Source organism: Etheostoma cragini, chromosome 15 (assembly GCF_013103735.1).
Source record: "Etheostoma cragini isolate CJK2018 chromosome 15, CSU_Ecrag_1.0, whole genome shotgun sequence".
Taxonomy (NCBI): Eukaryota; Metazoa; Chordata; class Actinopteri; order Perciformes; family Percidae; genus Etheostoma; species Etheostoma cragini.
The window spans coordinates 16781076-16794767 of NC_048421.1; the positions used below are offsets into that span (position 1 = coordinate 16781076).

Sequence of the window (13692 nt, forward strand, 5' to 3'; positions counted from 1 at the left end):
GACAGTTTCAAGGGACAGTAAGGAGTTGAAGAGGTTAGTGAGGTAGGGGCATGGGACAGGGAGGAGGTTGTTCACTGGGGAGAACAGGGTCCTGGGGTTTTGGCAGGGATCGGTGAGGATGGTGGAGAGGTAGGCAGATTTGGCAGCAATGAGGGTGTATTTGTGGGCAGTGAGGTGGAGTTTATAGGCTACATGGTGGACTGTGAGAGGTGATTTCTTTGTAAGTTGTTGAAGTTGGTGACCAGTTTGTTTCATTTTCCAGAATGAAGGTGTGTACCAGGGTGAAGAAGTGTTAAAAGGGACCATTTTTGTTTTGAGGAGGGCCAGATTGTTGAGGGAGGTAGAAAAGATTGAGTGTAGGTGGTTTGTGTGATCATCTGGTGAGGTAAGGGTTGGGTACAGGTGGAGAGTGATGGAGAGCAGGTCAGAGAGATGGTGTGGATTGATTGATTTAAGGTTGATGTGATGAAGGTGATTTTTCTGAGGAGGCGGTGGCGTGGGGTTGAAAAGGGATGGTGAACTGTATCAGCTTGTGTTCAGAGAGGGGAAAAGAATGAATGGAGGTCAATTACCCTTTGGTTTCTGGAGCAGACTAGGTCGAGGATGTGTCCTTTTTCATTGGTGTGGAATGTGACATGTTGGGTGAGAGTGGAGTTGTCCTTTAAAATAGTGAATTCGGATGAGAGCTTGCAGGTGGATGAATCCATGTGGATGTCACAGAGTAGAAGCAGACGTGGAGAGAGAGATGAGGCTATTGTGAGGAGTTCTGTAAAATCAGAGAGGAAGGAGGTGATGACTGTCATGGAGGAAAGAGCTTTGAAGGCGATAGACGAATCTGTGTGAATTATAATATTATACTCAGCATAAAAAGCAGCATATGTTTAGAGAAAACAAGTACAGATTATATGCATCCCAGTGAGCTCTAGTGGAGATGACTAATAAAGTTGATTAATTAGCAGGCTATTTGAATGGGATCTCGGCTCTCTGACTCCCAAGCTGATTGACTGTCTTTGTCTCTTCTGTGGAGAATAGAGAAGCTTTAACAAACACTGGCTTCTTTACATGTATGCAGAGAAATATTGCGAGACGATTAGTCAGTTAAATGAATTATCATCTAAAAGGAGAATGAATGAATCAAATTTTTTTGGCATAGATGGCTAGATGTTTTACAATTATACAACTTGCAAAACGTTCCTTTACATACAGCACATGCTTTTTGCACAAACTGACACAGCATGATAGGGATTTGACCCATTGTCTATAAAGCAAATGATCACTGGGAAATGCAGTGTAGATTCGACACTTTTGGAATAACTGAGGATTTCTATGTTCAGTGCATTCAGTGCCATTTTAGCTCTTAAAGGAGAATGATGGAGTTTTTTTTTTTAGGTTAATTGATCTTAACTGAACAGCTTTGAAGTCATAGGAATGGTTATAAGACTTTTTTTTTCCCGAGTTGATTGGTGGTCGTCTTGCTCCCCTGTGGTGCCTGTGTGTCTAAACCCACTTTGCAACTTTTGGCCGGCGAGTTGCTGGACTCATTGTCAGGAAGTATCGCATGATATCAGGTCTAACGATGTAACGAATTGCGTCACTACATTGCCCACAGACGACCATTCAGGAACCGCTAACAAGGTAGCGATGGAGCTTTTCACACTATTGTCATCATGGCTGAGCCAAAGCTAGAAAAGTGTTGTCAGAGGAACAGAGAAAGATGAAACGGCAGACTGACCGAGCAAGGAGTCAGACACAAAACCTAAATAATCTTTACAGTATGCTACACTATTACTGCCAAAGCTCTCCAAAATAAGATTTGTGGCTTGTTGCTCTCTCTCTTTCTCTCATTTGACAGCTCCTTGTAAAGAACTCAACCTTTGTTTGATCAATAGCAAAGCAAATGAGCTCTCTTCTGGCTCAAGGGACATCAGCAACCTTGTAGTAACATTTGTATACAAATTTTTATGATAGGTGAGCTATTTAGTCCACAAAAGGGGGAGAGAATAGAAAGCTTTAAGTCAGGTAAGAAAGATGAATCTTTCGAAAACATTAGTGCTGATAATAATTTTTCACATTTGACTCATGCTGCTTCCAGCTAACAGTTATTAAAACTGAGCCCTGATACTCTGGAATATAAAGAAACGCCCTGGGGTCAGCTGAAAGGAAAAAAAACTAAACCATGCACACAGAATACAAATCCATGCTCTCAGTTTTATAAACGTGAGCAAAGCATGAAAGATATTCACAGATTCAAACTTCTGGGATCAATTACTCTAGAGCAAAATTACATTAAATTACAAATGGCTCATCTTTCCTAATGCAGTAAGGTTAACAATGAGCTAAAAACTCATTTTCATCAAAACGAGCCGTCCTCCAACCTGGAGATATAAGATTGGTCTCTAGTAGCAGTCGGCGGTGCTTAGGGACCGTCTACAAACTACAACACCAACTCAAAAACATCTATTAATTAAAAAAAAAAAATACATTTTAAAATTTAAAAATCAAATAGGGTAGTATATCCAAACTTACCTCTATTAGAACGTGTCTCCTACTTACTTTTAAAAAATAAGTTTGGAGACACTACCTTATTTAATCATTTACAGACGGCCCCTAAGTAACGCCGGCTGCTACTAGAGACCAATCTTATTTCTCCAGGTTGGAGGATGGCTCGTTTTAATGAAAATTTGTTTGTGGCTCATTGTTAACCTTAGTATGTTAGGAAAGATGAGCCATTTGTGATTTAACAACAGATTATGAATCCTTGCGTACAGTTTATAAAACCGAGGGAACGGATTTGTATTATTTGCGCACAGTTTAGTTTTTTTTCGCAGCTGACACCAGGGGGGCTCCGCAGGAAAACATGTAACATTTGATAATATACTCTAGTAGTCACAGTGTTGTGAGGCACAGTTTGGTAGCGTGAGATAAACACCATTTGGAACCACAGGGAAATTAACTGCGAGGTCAGTCTTACCCCTCAGGAAGAGCTCATTCAAGAGATCTTTCTTTCTTGGGTCTTTATGTAGCTTCATACACCCACTCAAATCTTCACTATAATCCACTGTTGTCTATATATGGGAAGCCCGCCGGGAATTTGTTTTGTTGCTATTCTGCAACATGTATTTTAATCCTCTTCCTGTACTACAGTACCATCTCTTTTGAAGCTCAGAAATCAGAGAGGCAGAATTGGATAGATGTCTTTGGGCTTATTGTCGGTGTGAAGGATTTTTGATTTCTTGGAAGCATGAATGTGGCGGGTGGTTTGCAGTTGGAGTGTTTGAAGACTAAAAAAGCTCTATATAAGAACAGGCCATTTACATTTTGTTTTTGTTTACATTGCATACATTGCAATATGGGTAAAGTAACTTTACAGTCCCAGAGTAGGATGTTGGAAAGTAGGAGGCCACACGTTTATGACACATTATGGTCTTTATGAAGGCTAAAGTCCCTCTGTCCATCACTTTAGTCGAGCTCGAGATGTCTCCAAAACTACTGGATTGATTGTGCCAAGGAGATAAATCCTAATAACTTTTGTTTCTTTTAGCAGCACCACCAACCGTTTAAATTTGTCAGATGATGAATAAGATAAGATGAGATAAGAAAACCTTTATTTGTCCCACAGTGGGGAAATTGCAGTTTGCAACAGCAAAGATAAGAGCAAAGATAGATAAGTGTTCAGAGATAGATAAGTGTACAGAGATAGATAAGTGTACAAGATATAGAAAACTGTATTATACAATAAATTACACATGAATTAGTAAATTGAACTAAATCTGAATCCTAAAGTAACACATTTGGTGATATCTTAACATCTTCAGGTCAGAACTTTGATCCACCAAGAAGGTTTTGTGTGTCTGTTTGTCAGCAGGGTTACAGAAAACTACTTGCCCAACTTTTTATGAAACTTGGGTGGATGTTTCTAGCATTGGCCACGGAAGAACTCATTACATTTTTCTAATGGATCAAAATTCTTCACTTTGGTTCACACTGTGAGATGGTACTTGTGCTCGAGTCATGTGGGGTTCTGATAATCTGAAAACTGATTTGCAACTGGATAAATTCATGTGAACACCCCCTCAAGTTGGAAGGTTAACACTGCGAGATGAAAGTGCATGCTGCGGTCTCCGAGTGCCCTTCCAGTTAACAAATGTTATCAGGCTATCTTATTATACTAAGATGGGTAACATGTTTAACAGTGTACCTGCTCAGTCTCAGCATGTTAGCATTATCATTGTTAGCATTTAGCTCAAATCACTGCACAGAGCTGCTGGCATGGCTGTTTGTGTTCCTGTTGCCATGCTGAGTGTACTGTGCATGTCAAGATGGGTGAGTGTAGGCTACACAGAAGGGGGATTCTGGGACACAAGATGTGCTGGTTGTCTTTTACAGTTGTCCTGGGCCTAATTCTGCGAAATTTCCATGATGAGAACACCCAGTGACGTTGTTATTCACCCCATCCTTTCCTCTCAAACTCAAACCAGGTTCCTTAACTGGTGCTCACCCTAGTTTATTGGCACAAGGGATGGTTACATCAGAACGTGCGTAGAACACGTGGCTTCATTCTCCTTTTCTCGAGATCCCCTGGGTCCTAGCATCTTAGATTGACATCTTCTGTGACGCACAGCTCCCGTGTGGACGCCTTAGTGCTGGAGGATCAAAGTTTACACATGTGTTGTGGGGGAGAATCTTTGCGAGCACACACACACACAGACACACACCCACACACACACACACACACACACACACAGACACACACAGACACACACACACACAGACACACACATAAACATTTCTTTTTTTTATAGATGTCAAACGAGGATGGAAGGAAATTGGCCGTTCCAGTTTAGTGGCAGGAAAGTGGGGCGATCTGTTCTTTGGAAGTTTCCCAGTGAAATTTCCTGGGGACCAAGACACTGAAAATATCTATCTATATCCATGCAATGTCCTACATAGTGGAGAGGGTGAACCAGAGAGGTGAGAGGCAGTGAGAGAGCACATGAAGATACACGTGTGTTTGGGAGAGATAAAAAGAGAGAGGGAGGTTAAATGTCACTGTGCTGGTGGGATATCAGTCGTTTGCTGGCATCACACAGATAGATGAATTGAAGCTTAATAGAACCAGGTCAAGAATGCAGCAAGTCACCCAGCAAAGTTACTTAATTTTCCTTCTCACTTCTGTGACATTAAAACCCCTTTAAGTAGAAGTAGAAATGCTGTTTCCTAACCCCATTTCCCTCTTCAGGATTAGGATTACATTTACACTTGCAAACTGTGTGTTAACAAACAGAGATTAAATCCATCTTTCCCTTGCCAAAACACAGATTTGCAAAACATGCCACTTTGTTCTGAGCTTTGCTTCTTTTAAAACAGGTGTTAAATGGCTCATCTAATGTATCCCCTAATCATGAATATCTTAACATGTCAAGGGTGTTACCACCTGTTTCATTTGCTGATTTGAGTGCATGTTGGGTACAATTATTACTGGAGAGCACAATTTTCTACAAAGGATTACAATACAATAATGGACAATGCATGTCAATAGAAAGTAAAACATTTTAGTATGGCCAAAAATAAGCTGGTGGTGATGTGTCTCTCTGTCCCCTCTAGGTCAGGGTTGATCCCAGGATGAATCTGATGGATGAGCTCCAGGTCTTTATAGGGACAAAATAGACAGTTAAACAAATCCATGAGAACAGTGTGTATCGCATATAGAGTTTTACAGTCAACAGAGAAACAATGAATGACCAAAATGATGTGTCACATGCTGTAAAAGGCTGATACCAGTTCCCATGGCTAATTGGCTAGTGCAAATACAAATGGAAAAAACGGTTTTGGGGAAGAATAGTAAGTAGAACTGTAACTACCTGGTCGGAAAAAGCTGTTGAAAGCAACACAGCCGACAAAACAGATACATAAATATAAAAGCTAAAATCTACATTTCAAAGCCGTCAGATGTTTGCGAGCGTACAAGCAAATTTACAGAAATTGTGCCCAGGCTTGGGCACACAATCAAACACTGCTAGTAAAATGAATTAAGTTTTCCATTTTCATTAATTTACTACTCTGAACAGCTTAGCATGCATGTTAAATTTAGGAGATTTACCCTGCCCCTCTTTAAAGGAATAGTGTGACATTTTCAGACATCATTGCTGATGAAAGGTGTCACGTTGAAGATGATGTCAAAGCCGTTTCACGCAGCGTCACTATGGTGATCAGCTGAGAATATTGCCCACACTAAGGGGATTCTTCCTGCAGAGGAAACAAACTAGAGAAAAGCACCCGGGATCAAAACTGAGTTTCACATATCAGCAGCTCAGTCAAGTCAGGTCAACGTTTATTTATAGAGCACTACAATATGAAGGTGGCACAAAATCAAACAGTACAATTGATAGACTATTAGAATAAAACACTAAACTCTAAAAGTCACAGAAGCTTGTATGTCTGGCAACCTCACAATGACAAAACGGTGAAACAATGCAAAAGAAATACCAAGTAAGTGAAACCAGCACCTGGTCATTTTTTCATTTGAGGAACTAATTGAGTAAGCCTGCAGTTCATAGAGTAGGGTGTTCTTACTTCCCTTGTGGAGCTAACATCTCTGATTGCTCGACGAGGTGAGAGTAAACAGGGTTAATGTAGATTTAAGTTGCCGAGGTGACTAAAAATGTTAATGATGTGACCTCACCTGAAACTGAAACAGTTCTCCAAGGAGAAAGACGATTTAAGACATCGTCATATGAAGCGGAGAAGACGATTATCACTTGGTGGCATAGGGCAACATCTAATCGCTCCATCGCCCTTGTCATCTTCAGTCAGCTAGACACACACAAGCTCACACAAACTCAGCATTCATTATGACAGTCTTTTATGTGTGAGTCATGACTTTTCTCTCGGGAACTGATAATTACTTTCTCTCTCATAATTTTCCCTCTGTCCTGACCTGTTCCAGCTTAATTGACGATAAGTGATTCTCTCAAAAGTTTGGATTCAGCCTTAACTCTGCTTTCCTTTTCTCTGCTGTCTGCATCGAAAAGGATTAGCCAATATTTGGCTAATGTTGCCTTGGAAAAAATATGAATAGATAACTTGGAATATGTGGCCAACTAGTCTGTCACACCAGCCACATTCAGAGGGCTGGTGAAAATTTCGTGGTGTGGGTGGAATTTACTCAATAGCTTCAAAGTGTTGGCCAGTAAAATCTGCAATGATGAGCTTCTCGCCATAAAATACATTTCAGTATGACTTCACTTGAGCGTTATTGCAGCCTTTGAGGGTTCAAATGCTCTTTCGGAGTCTTTTCCACAAATTCTACAAGAAAAAGGGACTCCTTTAAACCTTTTGGCATGAAAATATGGAAAAAGCCCAAATCTAAATACAATGACTATCAATACTAGCCTTGGCTTTTGGCAGCTTCAACCAAAATCATTTTCTGGTGATATTATGGTTTAAGCCCAGTTTCATCATCTCTGCCTACTCTCCGCTCTCCACCATCTTCAACTCTGATTTCACATTCAACTCCTTTCCTCGTTGTTCTCCCTAAATGTTCTTCTGTTTCTCCTGTCTCTTACTGTGCTATCGCTCTCTCTCGTCCATCCGTGTCAGTTTCTTGTCTCTCTGGCACATTTTCCCTTATGATGTGCTCCTCTCTCCCCTTAACTCCCCCCACCCTCACATTGCATGCAGGCAGCGTGGCACAAAGTCAGTCTGGTGGTCAGCTGATTATCACCGTGGTCCCGACTGTAACATCTCGAGAACTATTGAAAGGATTGACATGACATGTTGTCGATACATTTGTGGTCCCCAGAGGACACATCCTATTGATCATCTTACGTTTCCATCATTGTGAGGTTGACATTTGTGGCTCAGAGGGAAATGTCTGACCAAATACATGTAGCTGCTAAATTAATGACATTCCTACCAGCCTCATTTTTGCAAATTAGCAAATGAGACCATGCTAAGATGCTAAATATAAGCTTTGATTTTTATTTGCGGAATCTACTTTGCCGCATTGTTAAAGCACTCATGCTTTCATACCCTTCCTTTTTTTTTCCTCTTCTTCTTGTCTGTTACCGTTGTCTTTTTTCTCTCTAATAACCCCCTTACCTGACTGCTTCCCCCTTTGTCCTCTTCCCTCTCCTTCCTCCCTAGCTTCCCCTATCTTTGACAACTCAGCACTATGCAAAAATATGGATTGTTCGCTTCCATTTATTATCATATCTGCTTTAGGTACCCCTCCCTGGTTAGTCAGCTTTCTGACAAGACTGTATGGACGTTGCTACTTCCTCCCTCGCCCCTCTTTGTCTTTGTCTTTGTGCCCTTGTCTCTTTTACTAATCAATTCCCTCAAACCATTTGTTTTCATCCCTCTTCTCCTCCCCTGTCGTAGATTATCTTGCTTTAGTCTCACAAGCTTGCTTTAAATTTAGGTATTCTTCCATTCCTCCAGCACTCCTCTAAATGGTCAGAAACAACTTTACAGAAATATACAGCTTCATCATTAATTTTCATTTACATTTAAGGGAGGCTTTAAACCTTTTCCGAAGCTTTAGAAATGCAATTTATCTAGCTGTAGCAACTTTATAACAAGAACCCAATTCATACTGATTTATGTTAACATTTACTCAAGTACTGGTATAATTTTAGTTACTTCCATTTTATGCAACTTTGCAAACTTTGTTTGTGAAATTGAACAAAGAGAAAACATACATAATTTCTGAACCCAAATTTAGTTTTTGTGGATTGGGTGAAGAATTGTGGTGAGAATTCCAATTTTCTGTTAAGCAATTTAATTTATTTTAGGTTTTGCCTCCAAATGGCACAAACTACTGTAGGTACATGCTGTATTGCTCCCCTGGAATCAAATAAATAATACTTCAAGAACATTCTTGGATCAAGTTGCATGATAGAAAGTTGTATTTGTATTTTTCATGACAGAATAAGACATGAAATGAGACATGAAAGGGATGTTCTTTGCCATCTGCTAGGTCCTGTTGTCCACTTTTCCTTTTTCTTTTCTTGTGGCATTTCTTCATTCGAAATTCTCCCTTCATGTTCTTGTCAAATGGGACAGCTGGTAATATTTGTCCCATGAGGAAGGTCTTGACATTCTGTGTCTAACACTCTCCCCCTACCCTCTTCACAACATGGCTCTGATTCTGCCGTGTCTTCTAGCTGCCTCATCACAAGTCCACACACACGCACGCACGCACGCGAGCACGCACACACACACACACTCACGCAAGCACGCACGCACGCACGCACACACAGACACAGACACACACTCCATTTACTATTTAAAGTAGGTTCATTATTCTATACTAGATATTCATTCAAGTACAATGAAAACAAATAACAACTCCAGATGAATGTTTAGAAACTTTCAATTACTGGTTTTGTTTCAGATGTGTTCAGATCATGTGTGGAATCAGGGATATTTAATAAATGTAATGGAGTAAAACTAGCACGTAAAGTAGAAATACCTAAAAATTGTACTTCAACTTAACTCTGTTACTTTCAGATCATGGGTTTATTCGAGGTCTCTACAGTCCTGGTGTGAATTGACTCTAAGCCCTGTCTCTCTCACCGTTTGTTATTCTGCTCTTTGGTTCTGTGTGGAGCTGTCCAGAATGTAGTGGTGCTGAAAATCCTGAAACAGTGAGCAGAGCCAACCAGGAGCCACGAGGGACAGATCTGTTATCTTGCTCAGCTTGTACTTGAATACAGCACTGCATCACTGATGCTCTGAAGTGGCCTCTTGGCTGTCTCAAGGGTGATGGCAAGAGCAAAGGAGTGTATAGTTTATCACATGAAGAGCTATTGTCCATTAAGAGTGTCTGCATAGAAGATGTGCAATGATGAATAGTCTGCTGTCTGAAGTTAGACCAATGTATCAGCTACTGAGAGCCATGTCGGCTTTTTCACACAGGAACTGAACTTATTTAAACTGTTTACGGATGTTTTTTATACTCAGCAGCTTTAATGTAACAATATTAAAGTCTGAAATCCCTGTTGATTGCAACCAACAATACATCATATACAATACAATATGCCGGACAAACCACTGTTGGACTTTCTGTTTTTAGAGCTTTACCAGTGGTGAGGGTAGGTTTGTCCTGATGGAAGTGCTAGAATTAAGGTTGTGGCATCATTTAAATCCAAAGGTTTTTCCTCCCAGGAGAACCCTGCTTATTTTATAATGACATTATGTTGCAAAGTTGAAGTATTTGGCTGAAAAGAGCTTTCAAAGTATCCAAATTGTAAAGAGTAAATTTCCAGATGTGTCCAATGAAAGTCATGGAAATCCTTGTTGAATAGATATTTCTTGTGTGAATGGCATGGTATGTTTTGCCTGATGGTTGTGCTGAGCCATAGGTCATGATGTCACCAAAACACAACAATGTATCCTTTAGGTACTTACCAAATTTCATGACAACCCATGACAGTAATTCCCACAAATTGTGGCCATACAAACAGAAAGATGGACAGAGAGTCCAGTCAATGTCATTATCATTGGATCTCTCTATCACAATGACATGACCATCAACAAGTAGTCTAGTGTCTTATATATCTACAGAGGAATCACTTCTTCAAAGGCCCACAATGATACTCAATGATACTACTCTTCACAGTTACTAACGTACATGCTATTCTGCAAATTTTGAGTTTAACAGCTCATGCAGGATGTCTGAACATCTGGTGAGAGTCTGGCAGCTGAAAATAAACAGCACACATGGGTTCATTTATACATGAGGTGTGAATTGTATGTCATCATGCAGTGAGGGTTAGAAGTACTGCTGTCTCTAAGTGCAGCAGTCTGTTTCCATAGAGACAAGTGTGTTAGATTGAAGTGGTGGTCTAGTCAGAGAATAAACTTACTCTTCACAAACTTCTTCTGTAGTTTTTTTTTTTTTTTTAAGTCTTCTCTTTTCTCCCCACATCGCAGTGTCTCACTAGGAATGATGGTGTTGCCACTTGTGCCGCCCTCTCTGTCGCCATGACAATGCCATTTAGTCCCCTGTCCAGCGACGAGGAACAACAAAGGATGCTGGGAAACAATCGACATCTTTATCCAGGGGCAGAGGACGAGGAAGAGGAGGAAGAAGAGGAAGAGGAAGAAATGGAAGAAGAAGAGCGTGATGAGGACCAGGAGGAGGAGGAAAATGGCGAGCTGGAGGGGGAAGAGGAAGACGATGAGGAAGAGATGGTGGAGGAGGTCAGACGAGGCGGCCCGTCACGGGGGAGCAGGGGTGAGGGACACAGGCAGTCAGGGAAATTGGCCGGAAGACCCACCAGGGACAGACCGGTCCGGCCAGGTAACCCCGGACACGCCACAAACCCCTATTCGTCCAATCCTGGACCCACCCACCAACAGCCAGCCAATCACATACAGCAGCAGCAACAGCGGAGGCTGAAGGAGCGCAGCACAGGCACTGTGCCTTCTGAGGACACCCACATTGCCATGATGGTGTTTCGCATCGGTATCCCAGACATAAAGCAAACGGTCAGTGCTGTTGCCGCACACCCACACTATTATGCCAGCATCATGGCAACAATCTCTGATAAAGTGACACACACAAAGGGCCTCAATCCCCCGTCATGATCAGTTAAATCTTACTATCAAGTTTACTACTAATTAAAGCCATTTGTATTTTATGTAAGTGCACACATGCCTGTATACTCGTCGAGATCTGTCTAGTTTTTGCTGTTTATACTAAAACACACCAGCTTGCATCAGTTAGCGATGTCTTTAAAGAAATATTTAGAAATTTTGGTGAATATGCTTTTTTTTTCTTTTTTTCTGTTTTTTCAGCTCAGCTTAACTTAGCACAAAGAGTGTAAACGGGGAAACAGGCTCTGTCCAAAAGTAACAGGCTATAAGAAACTCTAAATTCACACGTTGGAGCTTATGTTTTGTATTTATTCTGTACAAAAACCAAAGTGTAAAACATCCTAAATTTCCTATCACATACTCTAAATTATGTAAAAACATGCCTGAAGTGCTCAGGGGCCTCCCCCAAACAGGATGGATGGGAATGAAATGGATGAATGAATAGATTTTTGTTGTTAGAGCCTTGGTCAAGAGTCTGCCTGAAAAACTGAAGGAATAGCTTTCACTTTCTCTTTAGAGATTTAGAAATTATCACGGTATATTGATTGGATTCACTTTCTTTCTTTCTCTCTCTCTCTCTCTCTTTCTCTCTCTCACTGCATCACCGGCGGAAAATTGAGCTAAGCACGAATACTCGTCAGCAAAGTGACTGATCTGAGAGTGTGAAAGAGGCTTTCAAGGTGACCCAGCTTTCGAGAAAAAGAGAGAGACAGAGGCAACGTGCACACAAGCACAATAACGATGAGAGTATGTGGGCAAAAATTTGGTTTTAAAAACCCTACAAGCCAGAAGAGATTCAGAGGGAGTCCGAGAGAGGGGAGTTGAAGTGAATAGAGGAGGCTACAAGAGGGGGCCTCTGGTTTAATGCCGCCAAAAAGCTTCTAAAAGGTGCTATAAAGCACACTGTGAAAAGCCCTTTTTGTGTGACTGGTTTTAAGAGGGCTATCCAAAATCATGATTCACCATCGCTCTCAATTTCCCAGATGCAGAATTACATTAAATCTCTGCGAAAGCTTCCATCAGAAGTGTGTCTAAATTGGCTTCACTAGCTGGAGATGCAGCTGCGACCATGTGCAGTGCGCCATACTCCCGCTCTTGAAAAATTAGGCATTTGCTAGACAGTAGACACCTAGTCTTTTTTTCCTCTCTGTGTTTTTGTGATGAGTGAATCATCAGTAGTAACTCACTTGTACTGATAATTGAATTATGAAGCGCAGGGGATGCAAGGGACTGAGTGCAAGGGACTGAGGCTGTATCCAAGTGTGTGTTTTTTTCTGCAGTAGAGAAAAAAGGCGAAGAGGAAAAGAGAAAAATAGAGAAGAGAGTGTGCATCTTAGCTCATTGTCAGATTAAAGCTGAACCAGACTGTCTTTGTGTTCGACAAACAGAAGGCTGTTGGTTTTCCTCAGACATTAGCGGTCTGTCCTCTTTTCTCTTTCTTCTATAAGCGTCCAAGGCTTCTGTGATGTGTTTGCTGTATAAATGATAAGCAAGAATGGAACTGTAAATTAAATGCATGTATTTTTGAGTGCCAGTTTGTATGCGTGTCCATATTTTATATTTCCATCCCAGTGCACTGTAAACGCATCACTCAACGCTTCTTCCTCCCTCTTGCTGCTGTGTGATTTATTATTGATCTGTGCATGGGTGTTTTCAGCAGTTTGTGTGTTTGTGTGTGTGTATGTGTGTGGATACACAAGTGTGTTTGTTGTTAGTTTACCTCTCCCTATTTATTCTAACAAATAGACATCAAAGTTTGATTGTATTAAAAAATAAATGGGATTGCTTAGGAAGAGAATGCTCACTCAAGCTCAGGGTCAAAACCTCAGAAAGGGCACAACAGTCACATGAAGACACATTGAGATAGATAGAGGTAGAATGTGCCACAAAGAGGTGGGTGTTTGGATAAAGAAGGGGAAAGAGGTAGATACAGAGTAGATTAAACTACAAATAATAGCATAGAGATAAAGGTACAGTAAGTGGAGGGAGACAGATTAATGTAGAAAGAAGGTAGCTGAGAAAGACAGGTAAAAGACATAAAAGTATATCAAAGAAGACAAAGCTAGATAGAACTGGATCCAGATGGAT

At 40.9% G+C, this 13692-nt stretch overlaps 1 protein-coding gene across 5 annotated transcripts in view; it reads left to right on the forward strand.

Moving 5' to 3' along the window:
- The window catches only part of shank1 (SH3 and multiple ankyrin repeat domains 1), an 82513-nt gene that overhangs the window by 11759 nt on the left and 57062 nt on the right, over window positions 1-13692 (forward strand). For all 5 annotated transcript variants that reach the window (XM_034893375.1, XM_034893376.1, XM_034893377.1 and 2 more), the window contains exon 2: window positions 10939-11496. In XM_034893375.1, the coding sequence (XP_034749266.1) occupies window positions 10990-11496 (507 nt within the window). In that variant the 5' untranslated portion in view covers window positions 10939-10989. The remainder of the gene's footprint in view (window positions 1-10938; window positions 11497-13692) is intronic.